General features: G+C 41.1%; 1 protein-coding gene across 1 annotated transcript in view; it reads left to right on the top strand.

Moving 5' to 3' along the window:
- Positions 1–10,334: 10,334 nt before the first annotated feature.
- LOC149454918 (deubiquitinase DESI2-like) overlaps positions 10,335–23,050 on the top strand; it is a 139,536-nt gene continuing 126,820 nt past the window's right edge. Inside the window, exon 1 of the mRNA XM_089686836.1 lies at positions 10,335–11,213. Within this exon, the coding sequence (XP_089542962.1) occupies positions 11,175–11,213 (39 nt within the window). The 5' untranslated portion in view covers positions 10,335–11,174. The remainder of the gene's footprint in view (positions 11,214–23,050) is intronic.

Below are 23,050 nucleotides of genomic sequence, written 5' to 3'. Positions count from 1 at the left end.
GTGATAGATACAAATGTAAAAGAGATAAGGAATATGATGATAGATACAAATGTAAAAGATAAGGAATATCAATAGATTGTACGCTCGAAAGAGCAGGGCCCTCGAACCCCTCGTGTATTGTTACTGTATTATCTCATGTTCTGTCCCCCTCGCTAATGTACAGCGCTGAGCACACCCTTCGGCGCTATATAAATACTGTATAATAATAATAATAATGTGATAGATGAATATGATCTTATCAATGTGTGTTAGGGTCCTTTCAGGTTATTGTAAGTCTATGGGCAGGTGAATGTAAACAGACGTGCCTCCATACACATCTGAATACCTCTGAGTTCAGCAAGGCCTGAAAAACAATGGAAAAGGTTGGTGTCCTTTTCCCATTTCTCAGATTCTAGATCATGACAGATTGGAGGTAAATGGATGTAAATGAATGTACATCTGTGTAGTTCCACCTGCGCCCAGGGGCGTATTTACCACAAGGGAAACAAGGCATTTGCCTAGGGCCGCATTTTTCAGGGGGGCAGCACCACCCCCCGGAAAAGAAAGGATGGAAGAAGGGACACATGTGGCATGGGGACCAGGTGGGATCTGAGCTGCTTGATGGTGTATGGAGAGCCCAACTCTTGTTCCCAGAGATGTTTGGAGCTGTGAAGGTGAGCCGGGGGGGGGGGGGGGGGTGAGGCTCAGTCAGGTAAGCAGAGGTGTTGTTGGTCAATGTCAGGCTCTCTCCGTGGGGTTGGGGGGGGATGCCTGATTTTTATGTTGCCTAGGGTAGCACAAAAACCTAAATGCACCAATGCCTGAGTCCATAGACCTGACATGAGTCTGTTTTTCTTTCATCACAAAATCTGGTCATGGATCTGCTGCTGATCGGAATGGAAGCTGCCCATGCAAAAGGGGCCCTAATCTTTGAAAAAAAAAAGTTTGTAGTTCCGTGGGGGTAGTGATATCTGCTTTGTACATAAACAGGGTCTGCTCTCTGCTTAGCTGTATTAATGGTTGTTCTTTACTAATCTTTATAACAATACAAGGCTGTGGGGGAGATTTACTAAAGAAGCAGAAAATAGCCACTTAGCTTAGTAAGATGTGATACTACAATCTTGCTACAGTATCAGAAAGCTGTTGAACAAAGAGAACTCCTTAAAGAAGGTATCTATAGGATATATTTTTGGGTTTGCTTGCATCTTCTAACTGTGGGTGTCCTTAACCACTAGCCTACAGGGCACTTATACCCCCTTCCTGCCCGGGCCAATTTCCAGCTTTCAGCGCTGTCACACTTTGAATGACAATTGCGCAGTCATACAACACTGTACCCATATGAAATTTTTATCATTTTTTTGAGACAGATAAAGCTTTCTTTTGGTGGCATTTAATCACCTCTGGGATTTTTATTTTTTCTTAAACAAACCAAAAACCACTGAAAATTTAAAAAAAAAAAAATTTTTTTTCTTAGTTTTTGCTATACAATTTTGTAAATAAGTGATTTTTCTCCTTCACTGATGTGCACTAATGAGGCTGCAGTGATGAGCACTGATAGGCTGCACTTATGGACACTGATAGGTGGCACTGGTAGGTTGCACTGATGGGCATTGACAGGCATCACTGATGGGCACTGAAAGGCAGCACTGATACATGACACTGATATATGGCACTGATAGGCAGCACTGACTGGCACTGATAGGCGGCACTGACTGGCACTGTTAGGCGGCACTGACTGGCACTGATAGGCGGCACTGACTGGCACTGATGCACACTGATAGGTGGCACTGATTGGCAGCACTGATAGGTGGCACTGATTGGCATTGATAGGTGGCACTGATTGGTACTGATGGGTGACATTGAAAGGCAACTCAGATGGGCAATGATATGTGGCATTGATGTGCACTGGTAGGCACGGATATGTGGCATTGATGGGCACTGGCACGTGGCACTGATGAGCACTGACAGGTGGCACTTCTGGGTCCACACTGATCATCAGGGCACACTGATCATCAGTGCCCTGATGATCAGTGTACATGTCCCCTCCGCAGAAAGCCGATTACCGTCTCTCCTCTCCTCTTGAGCTGTCAGTGTGACAGCTCGAGAGGAGAGAAATGCCGATAACCGGCATTTCCGTGTTTACATGTGATCAGCTGTGATTGGACCAGGGGCGGACTGACCATTTGGAAACTCGGGCACTGCCCAAGGGCCCGGAGTCAGTAGGGGGCCCCATGAGATGCCCCTGGTACCTTTTTCATAGGATTTTTTGAGTTTGGGCAAGGACACAGGGGCCCCATGATCCCCTATTGCCTGGGGGCCCCATGAGTTGTCAGTCCGCCCCTGGATTGGACACAGCTGATCACATGACCGAGCCGACATCTTCGGCTCTTTCCGTGATCCGCTGTGTCCGAGGGACACAGCGCACCGGCGATTGCCGTGTTGCGCGCTCCCTGAGCCGCGCATGCGCAGTGAGAATGGTAGGATGTCATATGACGTCCTATCAGAACGAGAGAACCACCTTGCGCCCGTCATTGTACTATAGGGCGGGCGGAAGGTGGTTAAAGTAGTTTTAAATCCTTCCATATACCCAATGAAGTGACCAGCCTCAGGTGATAAGCAGAGATGAAACAAATCCTCCTACATAAGCTGTGCCTGTTTGTCTTTAGTCTTCTTTTCTCTACATTCATTCAAAGTCCAGAATTTATAATGCATATCTGAGAGTTTAGAAAGCAGGGGGCGGAGAGCTGTAATCACACACTGCAGAGCTCAGTGAGGAGAGCTCTGAGAGCTGATTGGAGGGAAGAGACACAACCCCCTTCTATTGGCTTGTCAGAAATGACTCATGCTGATAGCAGAAGAATGAAGCAACAGACATAAATGACACTTAGTACTCTGGATTGAAACAAGTACACACTATAGAGGGATATGCTTTGTTCATATTTCATATCTGAGGTTCAAGGGCCGGTTCTCACCACAACATAGTGCAGGAAAAGCACCACATTCAAAATACACTGCCTTTGTGATCTGTTGCAGTTGCCAATACATTTTAATGACACCCCAAATGCAAATTGCAAACACACTGCAGTACCATGCAATTTGATGGAGCAAATTTTTCAAAAGTAGCACATGTGTTACTTTTCATGCTCTCCTGTGTGATTTGCAACCCATTCAAATGAATGAACTGCAGAGTCGCACAGTCGGGAAACGCACAGGAATGCAGAACGTGTTCCTGTGTGATTCTGGCCTGAATTGGCCCTTAAAGTGTTCCTAAACCCAGGACCCTGCATTCACTATATCCGGTCTCCCACAGTACACAGAACATGGAAATGCAATTTTATTTAGTAAATATAAACTGCTAATTCCCTTACTCATCAGTAGTATATAGCAGTATTGTGATTTCTATCAATGTCCAGCTGAGCACTGGTTAAAGCTTGTAGGAGGAGTTTACATTCCCCCTTGATTGTCCTTTGAGGCTGCATAACCCCTAACCCTCTGTCTGGACAGTGCTGATTGTCTCTATGCTGATCACAGGCACTCTCCCAAGAAAAATAAAATAAAAACTCTCCAGCAATACATACCAAACGGAGCATGTACAGCTTGCCCCCAAGGCTCTGTTCTATCAGCAGATAGATTGGGGACAGTAGAAGAAGGGGAGGATCAGAGAAGACAGGATCAAAATCCTTTTTACGCACTTTGGAGGATTAACCCCTTAGGTTCCACAGTGAGTATAACAAGCAGGCATTACTGCATATACGAACTGATTTTACTGTTGTGGGTTTAGTAACACTTTAGCACACATAAATTACTGTATAAAAAAAAAGCTAGAAAATTTCTGATATTATTTGTGCAGTTATGAGCCAAGCAATCACTACCGTGCTACACGGATAAAAAAGATGAATAGCTTGACCCATGGGTGACATATGCAATGAATGCTTTTGTAGTGGGATTATGGTAAAATGACCCAAGCAACTGAAGGCATTAATGCAAACAAGAAAGTAGGATGCAATAAAAATGTCATTTCCCTATGACAAGTAGGCAGAGTCATGTAAAGGTTGTATGCTATAATCTGGAGATAACCGACAAGAATTTGAGGTGTTAGATATCTGCAGTTATTTTGTAAACCACTGTGTATGCCAAGATGTGTGTTTGTTGTCTAAACATATTGTAGGTATGCAGGAAAGTGGGAACTAAAGTCATTTCACAGCACCCATGGTGGGCAATGGGGACAGAAGAAGCACCTTGAAATGTTGCATGTAGTAATTTCACGTTAGTATTTGTTACTTCCATATGTCCGAATTGGGTGTCAAACCCCACAGCCATCAATGGGGGATATGACAGCACAACATTGGAAACTGCAAGAGCAAAGAAAGGAGGATCTTGTGGAATAAATTCACAGCCTCGGATTTGTATCAGAAAAGGATTACAAAAACTGTCCCTACCACTATTGCTCCCAACTGTCCCTCATTCTTCTTTTCAGACCAGTTTTCCCTCTTTTTGGTCTAATGTGTACATCTCTATACAAAATGTATTGTTTTACTACCAAACGTGTTATGCTGCAAAAAATGTTTTTTTATGAAACCTCTCTATTACTGCATTGGTTATATTGAGAAGCCAATATAAAGGAAACCTTAAGGTCAAAAAAGCACTTATGTGGTTAAGACAATAATTTTCTGCATATTAGATCTTTGTGATCCATGTAACAGGGACCGTAGCAGCGACATGTCCTTTGCATACATACTTTGTGATAAAAGGGGGCCCTTTTTATCATTACATTGGGACGTGTGCCTACCATTTTCCACCTAAAGTGAAATTGATAGATTTGGGTGACTGTTTAACCACTTGTCGTCCCACCAGAGTACAGGGCGGCATGTGCAGACTCTGACATGTACTCTCACCGGCCACTTTATTAGGTACACCCTGCTAGTACTGGGTTGGACCCCCTTTTGCCTTCAGAACTTAATTCTTCTTGGCGGAGATTCAACAAAGTGTTGGAAACATTCCTCAGAGATTTTCATCCATATTGACATGATAGCATCATGATTTTCATCCATATTGACATGATAGCATCACACAGTTGATACAGATTTGTCAGCTGCACATCCATGATGCAAATCTCCCTTTCCACCACATCCCAAAGATGCTCTATTGGATTGAGATCTGGTGACTGTGGAGGTCATTAGAGTACAGTGAACTCATTGTCATGTCAAGAAACCAATTTGAGATGATTTGAGCTTTGTGACATGGTGAATTAACCTGCTGGAAGTACAGTGCCTTGAAAAAGTATTCATACCCTTTGCAATTTTCCATATTTTGTCATGTTAGAACCAAAAACGTAAATTTGTTTTATTGGGATTATATGTGATAGACCAACACAAAGTGGCACATAATTGTGAAGTGGAAGGAAAATGATAAACGGGTTTCAAAATGTTTTACAAATTTAAAACTGAAAAGTGTGGTGTGCATTTGTATTTAGCCCCCTTTACTCTGATACCCCTAACTAAAATCTAGTGGAACCAATTGCCTTCAGAAGTCACCTAATTAGTAAATAGAGTTCTACTGTGTGTAATTTAATCTCAGTAAAAATACAGATGTTCAGAGAAGCCCACAGAGGTTTGTCAGGGAACATTAAAGAACAAACAGTATAGTGAAGGACAAGGAACCCACCTGACAGGTCAGGGATAAAGTTGTGGATAAGTTTAAAGCAGGGTCAGGTTATAAAAAAAATCCCAAGCATTGAACATCTCACAGAGCACTGTTCAATCCATAATCTGAAAATGGAAAGAGTATGGCACAACTGCAAACCTACCAAGACATGGCCGTCCACCTAAACTGACAGGCTAGGCAAGGAGAGCATTAATCAGAGAAGCATCCAAGAGAAATGAACCAGCAAACACAAATGCTCCTGCGCTTGGGGATGGACTCAATGCAGGCTACAACCACATTAAGAATGTCCTGGAACATGCACACCTTGCTGCCCTCAAATGGACCGGGGGAATCCAAATATACTGAATGAGGAAAGAACAAAGAGAGGGCACACAGGCCTAGTGCATTACCATAAAAAATGTTTAATAAGAAATAAAATAGGTGTTGTACTCACAAACAAGAATAAAGTCAAGGCACATCATAAAAGAACAGCTGGGTCAACAGTCCGCAATGGGGAGTGTAGACATCCAATAGGCTGACACGTTTCGAGGACTTGCCTCTTCCTCTTGGCTCTGAGGAAGAGGCAAGTCCTCAAAACGCGTCAGACTATTGTATGTCTACACTCCCCATTGCGGACTGTTAGTCAGCGCGGTGTTGACCCAGCTGTTCTTTTATGATGTGCCTTGACTTTATTCTCGTTTGTGAGTACAACACCTATTTTATTTCTTATTAAACATTTTTTATGGTAATGCACTAGGCCTGTGCGCCCTCTGTTTGTTCTTTCCTCATTAAGCATCCAAGAGGCCCATGGTAACACTAGAGGGACAATAGGAAGAAGGGTCAGCTGCACACCGGAGGATAGATGAATATAGTGTGTATTTATATATCCATAGGACACACAAAACACCAGGACATGAATACAGGATCTGTTGACGCGTTCACATGATCTCATGCTTAATCATAAGGTTATGATTAACCACGAGATCGTGTGAAACGTGTCAACAGGTCCTGTATTCATGTCCTGGTGTTTTGTGTGTCCTATAGATCAATAAATACACACTATATTCATCTATCCTCCGGTGTGCGGCTGACCCTTCTTCCTATTGCATAGCTTGTGGTAGCGAGTCAGAGCCTGCACCTGTTATGGATTGATTTGGATTGTTTGCCTGAGCGGTATACCTTTGTTCTTTGGATTTAACTCTAGAGGGGCTGCAGAGATCCACAGCTCAGGTGGGAAAATCTGTCCACAGAACAACTATTAGTCATGCACTCCACAAATATGGCCTTTATGGAAGAGTGGCAAGAAGAAAGCCATTGTTGAAAGAAAGCCATAAGAAGTCCCATTTGCAGTTTGTGAGAAGCCATGTGGGGGACACAGCAAACATGTGGAAGAAGGGGCTCTGTCAGATGAGACCAAAATTGAACTTTCTGGCATAAAACCAAAACTCTATCCGTGGCAGAAAACTAACACTGCACAGCACCCTGAACACACCATCCCCACTGTGAACCATGGTGTTGGCAGCACCATGTTGTGGGGATGATTTTCTTCATTAGGGACAGTGAAGCTGGTCAGAGTTGATTGATGGAGCCAAATACAGGGCAATCTTAGAAGAAAACCTGTTAGTCTACAAAAGGCGGAGGTTCACCTTCCAGTAGGACAGCGACGCTAAACATACAGCCAGAGCTACAATGGAATGGTTTAGATCAAAGCATATGAATGTGTTAGAATGGTGCAGTCAAGGTCCCGACCTAAATCCATCTGAGAATCTGTGGCAAGACTTGAAAATTGCTGGTCACAGACGCTCTCCATCCAATATGACAGAGCTTGAGCTATGTTGCAAAGAAGAATGGGCAAAAAAATAACTCTCTAGATATGCAAAGCTGGTAGATACATTCCCAAAAAAGACAGTTGCAATTGCAGCAAAAAGTGGTTCTAAAAACTATTGACTCGGGGGCTGAATACAAATGCACACCACACTTTTCAGATTTTTATTTGTAAAAATTTTGAAAACCATTTATCATTTTCCTTCCACTTCAGAATTGTGCCACTTTGTGTTGGTCTATCACATAAAATCCCAATAAAATACATTTATGTTTTTGGTTGTAACATGACAAAATGTGGGGACAAAATTTCAAGGGGTATGAATACTTTTTCAAGGCACTGTATATACACTATGGCCCCTTTCACATGGGTGTTCCGTTTTTTCATCATTTCAGTCACATTTTTTCCAAGCAAAAACGGATCAGTTTACATCCGGTTTTCATCTGTTTACATCCATTTTTCATGTGTTTACATCCATTTTTCATTAGTTTACATCCGTTTACATCAGTTTTGTCAGGTCCATTTTTTTTTTACGGAAGAAAAATAGGGCTTTCTTCCATTCAAAAAAATGGATCTTAACAGATACGGACATTAAGGGATGTAAACAGATAATCATCCATAGAAATACATGGGTGTCCGCTTTTCATCCATAAATGGAAAGATAAAAAACGGACATTAGGAACGCCCATGTTAAACAGGCCTAAATTGCCAAAAGTACTGGGACACCCCTCCAAATCATTGGATTCAAGTGTTCCAATCACCTCCATGGCCACAGGTGTATAAAATCAGGCACCCAAGCATGCAGACTGCTTCTACAAACATTTGTGAAAGAATAGGTTGTTCTCAGGACCTCAGTGAATTCAAAGATGGTACCGTGATAGGTTGCCACCTGTGCAATAAGTGCACCCGTGAAATTTCCTTGCTACTAAATATTCCATGGTCAACTGTTAGTGGTAACTGGGAAGAACAGCAATGCAGCCACGAAGTGGTAGGCCACAACAGAGCGGAGTCAGTGCATGTTGAAGCAAACAATGCGCAGAAATCGCCAACTGTCTGCAGAGTCAATAGCTAAAGACCTCCAAACTTTGTGTGGCCTTCAGATTAGCACAACAGCAGTGCATAGAGAGCTTCATGGAATGGGTTTCCATGGCCGAGCAGCTGCATACAAGCCTTACATCACCAAGTGCAATGCAAAGCGTCGATGCAGTGGTGTAAAGCACGCCACCACTGGACTCTAGAGAAGTGGAGACATGTTCTCTGGAGCGACAAATCAATCTTCTCTGTCTGGCAATCTGATGGATGTGTCTGGATTTGGCAGTTGCCAGGAGAACGGTACTTGCCTGTCTGCATTGTGCCAAATGTAAAGTTTGGTGGAGGCAGGATCATGGTGTGGGGTTGTTTTTCAGAGGTTGGACTTGGCCCCTTATTTCCAGTGCAGGGAACTCTTAAGGCATCAGCATACCAAACATTTTGGACATTTTCATGCTCCCAACTTTGTGGGAACAGTTTGGGGATGGAACTTTTCTGTTCCAACATGACTGTGCACCAGTTCACAAAGCAAGTTTCGTACAGACATATAGCTGAAAAGGATGGGCCAACTCAATATTGAACCCTACAGACTAAGACTGGGATGTCATTAAAGAGTGTGTAAAGGCAGGCGTCCCAATACTTTTGGCAATATAGTGTGTGTACTATATATTGTGAGGGATTAGCCCAGCAGCAGGTTGTGCTTGACCCCCTGGATGGGTCAGAACACCGTGAAAGAGGCTCAGCACGACAGCAGGTACTTGGTGAAAAGTTGTGCTTTATTTACAAAGTCCGGTGAACACGGTGCATATGGTCAAAACAGCAAAAAAATACAAACAGAAAATAAAACTTTGCTACACTGGGCGTCTAACTGCAAACACAGGTTTCCTATCTAGCTGTCTGAATACAGCCTACCGCTGCTCAGACATGGGATATTCACACAGTCTAAGATCACACAGATTCTCTCTCCCCACAGGATGGTTTGGTTGCTCCCCAGTCTGTCCTGCAAATGAAACTGGTTCCAGGTTGGAGCATTCTACCTATGCAGCCTGGGAGTTTTTATAGAGCCCAGAGCCCTTAACGCATTACATCTGAGCTAATTACATCATCAGTGAGCCACACAGGCTCACTATACAGCACAACAGGAGAAACAGTCTGTGTAGAGCATGAACCTGGGAAAAACATATCTCCCATCCTGAACACATCCCCTAGTTCTTCCTGAACACCTGTCACAAACAATATCTATCTATCTATCTATCTATCTATCTATCTATCTATCTATCTATCTATCTGTCTGTCTGTCTGTCTGTCTGTCTGTCTGTCTCTATAGATATATATATTTAGATATATTGTGTGTGTGTGTGTATATATATATATCTATATATATATATATCTATATATAATTTAAATTGGGTAAAGTGTTGCATGACCACGCAATTTAAAGCAGCGCACTGTCAAATAGCAAAAAATGACGTAGTCATAAAGGGGGTAAAACCTTCTGGAGCACAAGTAAGTAAAGTTTCTGAAAACCATTTCCAAAAATGAGTAATCCTTATTTAAACCTTAACGAGCCATCTTTGTCATTATTATCTGAGAAACAACATTATTTATACTTTCTAAAAAAGTATAACCTTTTCTATTTTGATGAGCGATTAGATGAAGCTTCCAAATAGCTGCAGCATTTTCCTGTACTGAAATGGTTAACAGAACGTTTGTCTGTAAGTCTTGCCAGAAATGAGCTCGCTAAGTATCTCATTAGGGATTCCACATGCTGGATGTAAAATAAAGAGGGGAACTCTCAGTTGTGCTTCATGAATGGCTCACATGCAGTATTCATGATTCTACCTCCGTCTCCTGAGGACCGGGGATGCTGTATGATGTAACTGGCCTCCCTGCAACTCCCATTCACATCTATTAGGCATCCAGCCAGAACTCCTCCTTCTATTTAGATTAGGTCATCCTGTCCCTATTTTTCTATGGATACTACATAGCCTGCACTGTGGCAGCACCAGGGTCATACCTCTTCTAAGCCGAAAACCCATGGATGGCACAACTCCTTCCTGTCTCAGCTCCTTACATCATAAGCCATGACTTGTCTCCCTCCCTTATTATCCTGGAAACAGCATCAGCAGCAGCATCAAGGGCTCTGTGAACAGTCAATATTCCCACGAGCAGAGATAAACACAGGATACAAATCCCAGATTTAAAGCCATCCTTGCCTTATGCATGATACCGTCTCCCTGCAATCTGTGCAGTGCTAGCCGCCAGACTGAGAAGGATAGACAGAGGTCTCTATCTTGCACAACTGAGTGGATTGGATGATGCAGAGAAGAACAGCATGTTTTTAAACGCCGAGCTAACCTTAAGCACTGTAAAGGTCACTGGCATGCAGATGGCAAATGCACTGCAGCAGATTCTTTAGTACACTGCTTTATTTCTCTAATGATGTCCCCTTGGGTTTTGGATTGTAGAACATAGAACTTGGGGTTCTCACCAGACCTGGTGGTCACTTCTAGCTATATCCATGAGCTGTGGTGTCAGAAAGAAACCTATTTTTACCTTAACTTTGACTGAAAAGAGCCCCCGAGCGGTTTGTTTGGAGGACCTAGAATGAAAACCTCTCTTCCTTCTGTAAGCAATTGCAGTATTGACCAGAGGGATCTTACACACCTTGGAGAGTCATAAGCAAAGGACAGGACTCGCAATGGCCAATGAACCAGTTATACTCAATGTTTATGATATGGTAAGATAGTTCTGCTTGCTTATTATTTGATCTTTAAGGGTTGAATAGACAACCTATGTGGGGTGGTTGGAGTTGCTCGTGTAATGCTGCAGCTGGTTCTTAGAGAGCTAGCCTTTGCATACTGTCTCAGAAGCCTCAATCCTCAACTAGGCTAATTAGATATGTGTGCCTTAATAGTATTTACTAGAGCTTTCCAGGTAATAATAAGTAATCTATTTTGTATATCAGAACAAATGTTCATTTCAGCATCTCCTTTATGTTATCCAATTCCATTAATTATTTGCAGTCTTTCAAAATGAGACAACATGGGAAATGTAAAGCCCAGTCTGTGGCCATATCTGTTACTTGGGAATATTTCCACTGATTCCATTGGTCTGCAGAAATTGAGAAATGAATTCTTTTTATTTTTATTGATGTATCGGTTTAAAGACCTAGCATGTCCATAAATCATTGTCGCATGGAAAAAATCAAAAGACAAGTACCAGCTGCTTAATTAGCCAAAATGTGCCATGTGAGTTGCTACAACAACCACTACTATTGTAGCAATCACGCCTAGGCAGAGAGTTTGAAGGCAAGTATAAGTAAGTCCTATAGCTTTAGATAATAAATGGCCATGTTTGGGTAGCAGACCAGAACTTCATTGGATGGAGCTCACATACATGGATGGAGCCCAAGCATAAGTAAATAGCCAGTGGGTACTTTGCCATGCAAATTGTGTCTCTTTACTAAATTTTTGCAGTTGGGTGGACTTAGTTTATGCCTGCCACGCAGAGACAAATTTGGTTTCAGACTGATCAAAACCAGTAAAATTTATCAAAAATTGTGTAATGTGAAGACCTGCCTAAACAGTCTATTCAGATGATACCCAGCTTGGTGGACCTTCACATTAGACAGTTGACAAATGTTGTTGATTGGACACACCGATCTGAAACAACATCTTTGGGTGACCAGCAATACTTATAGAGAAAAATTGCTTTTCACTTCTTGGTTTTCAGTAATATGATTAGTTGAAAAGCAAGTAAAAAGTCATTCATCACAGATGCTGACAATATTCTTCACTCCTCACGCTTCACCAGGTCTAGCATCAGCAAAGTTCCCTGCTTGTTGTATAAAACCTGCTTTGTTCTTTTTTTTTTTTTTTTTATATATGTTTCTAGCTTACACAGTAATATGTCTACACTGGAGTTAATTTCAGCCAACCTGTATGATTTCACTAAGAACAGATAAAAGCATGCGCATTCACAGTCCCCTCCCCTACCTATTTACTACTATACAGCCAGAATGTCTGATTTGCTCTCTTGCAGCATTGCAGTTCTATGCAAAACTGTTCTTAATTGTGGTAGACATAGACAACCTAAATAAGTGTGTTTGAGACACAGAAAGCAGAAAATGTGCTTATGTTTCATAACTGAGGTGTGGAAAAAAAGAACTGAAACGTAAGACAATTTAGTAGAAAGATTCAAATGGATGCAGAAGCAGCCAATGGCCTGTATGCTGTTGCAACACAATATTGATGTAATGGATAGCAAATTAAATTAATGGAAATAGCAATAGAATGGGCAGCCTACATTTTATGGTAATTTTAACTGGAGCTTTGCCAGCACTGCCTCGACTTTAGCCAGCATTTTTAACTCTACAACTATAATAATGCTAATAATATTGGGTTCATTTATATAGAACTCAAAAATTCTAATAATAATAAGCATAAGGGATTTGTTCATGAATGGGTAAATGTAATAATTTGCCCTTTATCAACAGCTACTTATTTGTTGCTTACCTTCTGGTATTTCCAATTATATTTATTCTCCATCACCCATATCTACTGATTTGCGTTCACAAATTGCAATCGCCTTAATATGGTGAGTCTTATTATTTCCCATGTAAAATTGTGCATGGGAAGATAGGATTCACTTAGATTAGAGGAATTGCCGCACATTTGTTGAGGACTCACTTTTTTATTGCTTAGCATGTGGTAACTTATAAACACCTGAAATATTGTTGAATGTCAGGAGATTTGTAGCAGATCAGGAACACAGGTGACAGCTCCTGAATTGTGCACTGTCAGTAAAAAAGCACTGATGATTTAATAAAGTATAATATCATAATAAGTATAGTCATAAATTTCTGAAGCCACCTTGTCTTGCTGTGGTCAGGAGTGATGAAGTTATAAGATAGCAGGTGACAACTGCCATCACTAGTTGTCTATTACAATATGGCAGTCTACAACCAGAATTGTTAAATGTCAGTACCTTGAGTCAACATAACATACAGCAAGACATGTTCCATTGTTTCCTACAAGGCAGACAAGGGGCAGGGAAACCTGTCGTACATATGGAGGAATATACAATAGGGTGCATGGTTCTTTTTATGAACACCTTTTAAACGTCTGATTGTCTAGCCATGGGCGTTTCCTGTTCAATTGTAGTAGGATGTGTGGTTCTCTACTTGGATTGGTTCTTTGGTATGTAGCACTGGTGCTTCTTGTGTCAGACCATAATTTCTGTTGTAGTAGTGGACAATAGGAGTTGCAGACCTTTCCTATATTACAAACGTAACTACAAACCTTTCTTCCCATAAGAATCAGACTCAGAAAAACAAGAACTGTGCTGTAATCCTACTTGACAGTTCAGACAGTAGATATATTTACAAACTCTATTCCTATAATATACAAGCCACTCTTTCGGCTGTTAGGTGATGCGTGGAGGCCTAGTGGGATGGTGGCACTAATTATGATGGATCAGTCAAGTTTCCAATCCTAATCAAGCTTTCAATGAGAGTTCATATATAGAACTGCAGATAGTATGTGTAATCAGAAAAAATCAGTGTAAGACTTGCCAGTAGATGAGGACCCCCACAGCGTTGGGCACTTACTTATCCATAGAAGTGGATCAAGCTGCCAATAAAAATCACTGAGGTACTCACTGCAAATCCTAAATACTTTTAAGCCCCTTGTGATGCAACATACTTTCCATTTGAGCACTTTCCAGATAATTGTCAATATCTGATTTTTGTATATTTTTTTCAACTGCAATTATGGCAGAGCCCCTTCTGTAGTATATTCTAGACGTTCAATATTTGATTATATTATATACTTTTTGAAAAACTGCTTATAAGTGTGAAATGCATAGGAACTGGGTCCTGTGCCATTTAATAAACTAAGAAAGACATTTTTCACAATCTGGTTCTTTTCATTGGCAGTGTATGCTTTGCACATTATTGATGCTTTTTTCATCCTATTGGATGGGTTTGTCCAACAGGTTGTAAGCATCAACAATGTGCAAAATATACATTCCCAATAAAAAGTATCCATCATACAAGCAGATTTTTGAAAATGTCTTTCTTGGTTTGTTAAATAGCACAGGACACAGTTCCTATGCATTTCACGCTTAGTACTTTTTTATAGAGTATATAATATGTTATGAACAGATACTGAACCTCTAGAACAGGGATCTCCAAAATTTCTAAGCAAAGGGCCAGTTTGCGGTTTTCAGACTTTGGATGTCCAGCCTGTCAATGTGCACAGAAAATGCCCTGGTGTCGATGGGAGTAAGTAATGCCCCATCATTGGTGTCAGTGGAAGGAATAGTAACCCATCATTGGTGTCAGTGGGATGAACAGTTCCTCGTTATTGCTGTCAGTGGGAGAACTTGTGTCCCATTTTTTGTGTCATTGGGCAAAATAGTGTCCCATCATTGGTATCAGGGGAAGGAATAATGCCCAGTCATTGGTGTCAATGGGAAGAATAGTGTCTCATCATTTGGTATCGGGGGAAGGAATAGTGCCTCATCATTGGTATCAGGGGAAGGAATAGTGCCTCATCATTGGTGTCAGTGGGAGAAATTGTGCCCCCTTGTTGGTGTCACTGGGAGTAATAGTGCCCCAAGGACCGGATATACGCAGGCAAGGGGCCGCAGTTTGGAGACCACTGCTCTAGAATATAGAACTTTGGAGTTCCCTCACTCTCGATCTTGGACCATCAAAGTCATCAAACAGTACCTACTGCGCTTCCTATATACATTTTTGTTTACTAATGAGTGTGTTAAGCATTTTCATTCAAGCAAGAAAGAGTACATATTTATTAGCTCTAAGAAAGCAATTCAGGCACCATACACCACCTTGCAGTGGCCTAAATTCATACATTTTTTACAGGCATTTTTTAAGTAATTTAGCATCTGTATCAAGTTTCAGACATTTTTTTCCTGCTTTGGGCAAGGGAAGGAGAGATGTTCTGTAGTAGAAGAGGAGTTCTTCAAGCATAAAACCTCACAAAAACATGTGCGGCGCACATTTGTAGGCACTCCCATTGAAATCCATGGGACCAAAAACAAATAAATATGCTAAAAACAACTAATTTTTTTGAGCATAGGGTGTAAAGTGTGGGGAGACTGAACGTACAAGTGTGAACAAAGTCAATAGGAAATAGTGGTGTTCTGCATGTTGAGCATATTCTAACATAGGGAAAGGAGCAGAAAGTGTGAATGGGGCTTAAGAATACCTTTTATTCCAAATTCTAGACCACACATGCTTTCTTATAGGACATGGGCCTTTCTAAGTGCTAATTGTAAATATGCCTGCCCACATATACATACATACATACATACATACATACATACACATATACACACACATACTGTATATATATATCTATCCTGAGGAAGTCACATGTTAAAATCGTGACGTAACGCGTAAAGCGCAGTGACGCACTTCTGGTCGGCGCCATCTTAGTACTCTCATTGCCTGCAATACACCCATAGCATATGGGAAACTGCTTATTTGGAAACCAGCTTACTGTGAGTGTTCATTTGGCGTTTTTGCTTTGTTATTAATAAATAAGAGTTGCACTATGGAGATCTCTTCTGTTTAGTCCCATATGGCCTTGGTATAATGGTGTATACCTATGAGTTGTGCTGCGGTGACCACCATTAGAAGGGAGAACTACAACTGAGGAGCCATTGGAGCCGGGTTCATGTAATGCCACATGGTGTTGAGTGTGTTGCTGTGTAAAGCGTTGTGGCCCTGAGGGGTTGTGGTAAGGAGGTGAGGGGGCAATCTGGCCATTTATGGATATTATTATTATTATTATTATTATACAGGATTTATATAGCGCCAACAGTTTGCTCAGCGCTTTACAATATAATGGGAGACAATACAGTAACCATACAATTCAATACAAGAGGGATTTGAGGGCCCTGCTCCTTGGAGCTTACAATCTAGGATATTGATCCACCTGAGTGTCGCACAAGCACAGAAAGTTTTGTGGAGTGACAACTGAAGCACATATATTTACCATTTTTGCATGGACGTTTTTTGCACATGTGTGTATTTACAGTTTGTATAGGTCCATGTTTGGGACCATGTTTCTGCACCTTATCACTTGAAATATCACGCATTCAGCACTTTGTATATATATTTTATTGGATTTATATATTAGCGCTTCACCACTATTATTTATCAATATATATATAATTTTTTTTTCAAACTCTATATAAAAAAATCATTATTAAACATTAAAGCGACCCTGTCAGAGGGAAACAAACCAAAAAATGTCCTGTAAATCAAGATACTTACTTGGTCCATAACATGTTTGTTGAATCTTCCCTGTGCTGCAGAGCTTTGCCTCCTAGAAGTATCTTCATATCTGACACACTTTCAGGTGTGCTGGATACCTGCATGCTCCACCATGCTTCTTGGTTTCTCTCACCTGCTGATATGTCATCAGACAGGCATCCAACACTTCCAGAAGTGTGCTGGATTCTTTGTGGAAGCATAGTTTAGAAAAGGAAAGATTCAAAGAATGGACATCAAACAAGGTTAGTATAAAGTCTTTCCTTACAAGACATTTTTGGTTGACATTTGTTTCCCTCCCACAGAGTCACTTTGATAAGATATTGATAGGACTATATACATCAAGCTGATGTCTTATATGTGTTTATTTGAACAAACATGGAAAACACTACACACTGTCTCTAACACCCTCAGTGTCATCCTGTATATTCTACGCTCAGGCTATATTTAAGCATTGCGTCATCACAACAGGAGTCTGTATTTTCCTCCAGAGCTTAGCTTTTCCACCAATACGGTGCTCACTCCCTTCTATTCAATGAACAGTCGTCTGCAATCTCACCCACATAGTAAACTGCCTTCCCCATAGCTTCCAGTATGGGTACCTAATGTCTTGGATTTTATTTGTCACGGACAACACAATTCCTCCCCTGCTACCTAACAAGCAAAGCAATTTCAGTCTCTGCGAGGATCAACCAACTGAAGAAAACGTTTAATCCATCTGAAACGATTCTTGGAATTGGTAAAAAGTTGTATTTGAATGGCGTATTAATATTTTGTTATGGAAGATTTTACATTTCTTTTCATCTTAAAGGGATGTTCTACTTTCTTCAAGAAATTAGTGGTTTTCAAGGTGCAATCTTGGACTAAGCCCAGCTGTTGTGAGGCCTCTGGCAGGTTGGGCTCAGTTCAAAAGCCTCCATGAAACCGTTGATCCACAGGGGTCAGAGAATAAAGATCACTGCTGTTTTTCAAAAGTCCTGCAGCCAAGAGGTTTCCACTCTGCTTGGTGAAGGTGTGAGATTCTTATAATTTTATACAGTTTAGTATGTGTATTTCGCTTCAACAATTTCTGTAATTAACTGGATCTTATATCTGTGATCTACCTGCACTTCTATTTTAAAAAGAAACAACAAACTTTCAGTAAAAAGTCAGTAAAAAAAATAGTTTTCTTAAATAAAGAGAGGTTTTATTGAGCAAATGATGGCATTCTAGGACAATAAATCCAGATCATGATTAGCATACGTTTCCAAAGCAATTATTGACATATGCGGTCTTGACTGCTTTTCCAACAATAATGTCCAGTACATAGAGGAAACAAAGGAAACAGAAAGTAAAGCTATAAGGCACATTGAGGAATATACCCAAATCATCAGCTCTGTTGTTCCTCTGGACACTGTAGCAGTCTCATATAGATAAGCACGCTAAGGCCCGGCGTATCTAGCCACAGCCCCCACAGTTTTCATATTTGCCAGGACAGCCCCTGCTTTGATAAATATGGTGCTCAAGCAAAAGAGTATTACCAACATTACTCAGGCCCAGGGGCGGACTGACAACTCATGGGGCCCCCAGGCAATAGGGGATCATGGAGCCCCTGTGTCCTTGCCCAAACTCAAAAAAGCCTATGAAAAAGTTACCAGGGGCATCTCATGGGGCCCCCTACTGACCCCGGGCCCTCGGGCAGTGCCCAAGTTTCCAAATGGTCAGTCCGCCCCTGCTCAGGCCTTATGGGAGGGTGAGTCAGGGGATTTCCATTACTGCAGAATTATCTTGCGGGCTTGAAAGAGGACCCTACTTAATGCTTCCCTCATACATTCTGTGGGTACCCCTAGCCAAGAATGTCTAAGTGGCAGCGTCTAGGGTTTAGCAGCACAATAACGTGAAAAAAATATATTATTTATGTATGTACAGCCAAAACATATTGTTCTGGATAGCATAGGGATGGGTTAAAGCCCCTGCCAGGCTATTTCTGCTGTTTATTTCCTGCTGTAAAGATTTCCCTTTACTTCATGTCTTGGGGATGCAACAGGAAGTGAGAGGAAATCTAAACAAAGTGAGGGGATTCACATCTTAGACAGTTGTCACCAGAACATATGTCACCATGGAAGATTTCCTCTTACCTCTTGCCCTCATTCTATTATTCTATTATTAAAACTGAGTTCTATGTTCTATGTTCAATATGACTTTAGTCTGTTTGGGCAAAGTTGGTCCAAACAAACTATTTCCATTACTAACTGATGTAGCCACTGTCTGTGCTATACACTATACTGTAGTAGTATCAGCTACATACAGTATGCGGCATTGTGTTCTGCAGCAGTACCGCAGTCATCCTCTCTACTGCCGAAACTAAATCAAATCAGCCTGAATGCTTCTCAGCCATTCAAGGGAAGGCTTGTATTTTTATAAATTAATAATTCTTCTGATTGGATTGGGTGGAAATCAGACATTTTTACAGCTGCTGTTTTTGGCTTTTGCCATTTTTTTCTACAGCCTGTACACTCTCCAGCATGTTATCCTATGTCTCTATGCACACATAGACTGTAATCAGCATTTTTTGGCAGGGACGTTTTTTGGCTCACAAAAAAAAACCAGAACTAGTGGGTTTCTAGAGGAGCTTTTTAGCTGTAAAAATGCTCTAATGCTGAAAAATGCAGCAAAATGCGGTAAAACTGACTTTTTTTGAGCAAAAAAAATTTTTTCAGTCAAAAAGACACAAACACGTAAAAACGTGAAAAGACACCACTAAACGCTAATGCAAAAACACTGAAAAGCTTGCGTTTTTTTAACGTGACTTTACACGGCTATCATTACCATAGTTATTAAAATGCCCAGTGTGCATGGAGCCTTATGGCGGGGGTAAAGTGGTTAAAGTAGTCAGCAGGACAGAGGGGTAATTCTTGCCAGCTAGGACACAGACAACCAGAGAAAAAAAAAACTAAGCAGAGGGCCTAACCCCTTACCAATCCATTCAATACAAAAAAAGTTTTTTCATTACATCTTAAAGGCATTTTCCATATTCTGTGTTGTTTGCCTTCCTTATCTTGTAATGATGGGCTCACATGCTTTGACTGAAGTTTGTAATGTCATGGCTGATCGAATCTCCTATGTCCATGTATTAATTCACAGAGCCTGTCCTTATTCGCAAAGGGCAACCTCCTGTTCTGGGCCACACAGCGTTCAATCCTTGGCTCACTAGTTCCTCTGTGTTGCATCACAAATGTGAGAGTGCTAATGTGATGAAACACATCTCTTTTCTTATTGCTCTACCTGTTTGTTTCTGTTTCAGATATAATTACTATGAAGCTTTCACCTGCAGAGCAGTAGATTGAGAAACCATTGATTGAACATTGATTCGCTCTACTATAAGCTGTGTGTAAAGAGCAACAAATGACACCACAAAACTACAGAATCAATGCACGTCTTAAGCATATACAAAATACAAGGTGTAGGTAGAAAGGTTTATAATGCCTTTAAAATAATTTGTGATGCAAAGTTCACATTTTACATGCTTTTGTTCCATATATTTACAATTTGATTTCTAATATTTTTTAGATTCTGTCTGGTTATCAGGAACTGTCATCAATTTTCCTACAAAAAAAGCAGCTGAGCTCGCAGGATATGCCCCATAGAGCCTGATGCATCAATGTGTTTTTTCCCCCCACAGCCAGCATTCGGTTGTAAATATTCAAGTCAAAGCTAAATGGGATTGGTTGCTGCGGGGAAGGAACTCCAATTCTCAGCAAGAACATGTTGATACATTAGGCCTATAGAGAGTCGATTGTTCATGTTCAGTTGAGTAGATTGATTGACTTGCACCACGACAAAGGCACAATAAACAAAAATTGCTGAATAGCACTAATAAGCAGGCGGCAGAATCTGTGCGTATAATTAGCATATATATAGCTGGCCAAGGTACATGTACATTTATAAACTTTACGTTTACACAAGGTTTTCACAATAATAATGCACATTGGTAAATGTACTTTTAAGCTGCTCACATTCATGTGTATATCAAATCAACCTGTCTTTGTTCATTGGTAACAATAAGCTCATATGAAGGTCCCTTTTATGTTCATCATACATAGATACACCATTCAGTGCAAGCCAAGAAAGGGTTTTTATAGGGAGTGTACTACACTCAATAGAGTATATTAAGGAATCAAAAACTCTAGGATCAAGTCAAGCCCCACAGTACAATTTCATTATTCTGCATGAATTATTTTAAGGGACCAAGCACACTGGCTGCTCCTAGAGGAGTCATGCGTTTTGCCTGTAGAAGCAACTAATGTTATCCTATGTGTCCATGCACATTAGGTTGTTTAGAGGCATAGTTTAACCTCTTCCTGACCCCCTATAGCAGAAATACTGCTACAGGGCGGCACGGGTGCTCAAAATCATGTATATATGCGTGATTTTGCATTTCCGAGCTGGGAGTGCGAGCATCTCCAATGGGGAGGAGAACTGTTTGTAAACAAAACAGTTATCTTCCCTGTCAGCTTGTGCACACTGCTTTGGATGGCTGTGCCGAGCGCAGCCATGCAAAGCACTGTGCTTACAGTGAAGCACATGGATACAGCACTTAGTAAAACCCCAGGTCACATATTCCCAATATGACTCTGTGGGTCTGTAATATACTCTGTGGCCGCTCGAAAAGTGGGCTATAATCATAAACTTTCGTGCCATTATGAAGTTCCCAGAGTTTTATTTTAATTATTTTGTAACTTTTGTAATTTAGTGGTTAATTAACATGAAGCAAATTGTCCTCCGATGTGTTAATGATACTTTTCCCGTAAATCCGTGGCAAAATGGCACCTGCGGATGCGTGTTCACATGATTTTCACTTAACCAAGATGGCTCTGGTGTAGTGTGTATGCGCCATCTTCCCTATAAATTCAGACGGCGCACTTCATGACGGTATTGGCACCCCTCTAAAGATGTGCATGGCACAAAACACGTAAGGAGGAGCCAATACGTCGTGACGTCACGCTGCCGGAGCCTCGTGAAGGTCCGGCGGCCATCTTTCTTATGAACAGTTAGTCCTTTACACTGCAGTTTGTAATCATGGATTCACCATTATCTTGCCAAATACTTATGTTATCTTTTTGGAATAAATACTTTATTTGATCTACTACACTATGGGTACCTTTTATGTGGCTTCCTTGTAGAGGTATTGATTTTTAGAGCCCATCCCAGAGCCATGATCCATCCCAGTATCTAGAGGAGGGAGTTCCAGTAACACAGGCTGCAACACCCATCCATCCCTTAAAGGGGACCTCTGCTGATTGGATCCTCATACTACCCAGGAGTACCTGCTGTGCCATACGCTACCCAGAGGGAGGATAATCCTTCGCCCGGCCTAACCCGCTTCCTTAAAGAGGACCTCTGAGTGTTTATTTACATGCGTATTTCTAATACGCATCTGGTGAGTATGTATTTTTACCACACTTTCAAGCACAAGCACTGAAGCATCGCTGCAGTTGACACTTTATGAACTTTTATTCATTATATCCTATTTATACATTTATTTGGTCGCTTATATGGATATTATTACTAATAATATATTTATTAGAGCTGCGCTTGGATTTATATTTAATTTTGCTTCAGCTTTGCATGACCGCGCAATTGTCAGTTAAAGTAACGCATCGCCATAACGCAATAAATGGCCTGGTCAGGAAGGGGGGTAAGTCCTTAAGTAGGATGCATGGTTAGATGAGGTTTAGAGGTGGCAACCCTGTTCCCAGCCTACTGATGACTGGCAAGTGGGAGGCACATCAGAAGCTTTGAGACTCATGAATAGCTGGGTGAGGATGAACACCTCGGTATCTGATGGGGAATTCACACCCCTGCATAGCTCCTCTCTGTATGGAATGATGCTGGTAATGCTCTTCCTGTGTTCAAAGCAAAAAGGTGAGTTCAGTTGCCTGACACCTTCCCTCTCCACTGATCCTCGCGACTCTATAGGTACTGGGATGGGTCTATGATTTCTAATGGCAGCCCTGTGTACGGTTGCCACCTGTTCAATATTTTTGCAGCATGGCCAGTAAAAATTGGACTTATTGCCAATGTTAATAATAGAAAAGGGAGTAATTTTTATCTAGAAATAGTGATAACCCTAGGAACATGGGACGTTTCTAGCACAACCAGCACTGCTAGAAAATATACACTAGTTTATGAGAGGTAATATTTATTTGTGTATCAGGGAGAACCTTTAAAATATCCTTCAGCACAAGAAATCTGTTTTATGTGGCAGCAAGCTCTCATTTATTTTTTTAAAA

The sequence above is a fragment of the Staurois parvus genome, unplaced genomic scaffold (assembly GCF_062004578.1).
Source record: "Staurois parvus isolate SC_StPar_1 unplaced genomic scaffold, SC_StPar_1.0 ptg000414l, whole genome shotgun sequence".
Classification (NCBI taxonomy): Eukaryota; Metazoa; Chordata; class Amphibia; order Anura; family Ranidae; genus Staurois; species Staurois parvus.
Note: the sequence above shows the minus strand (reverse complement) of the source record. Positions and strands in the feature narration are given on the sequence as shown.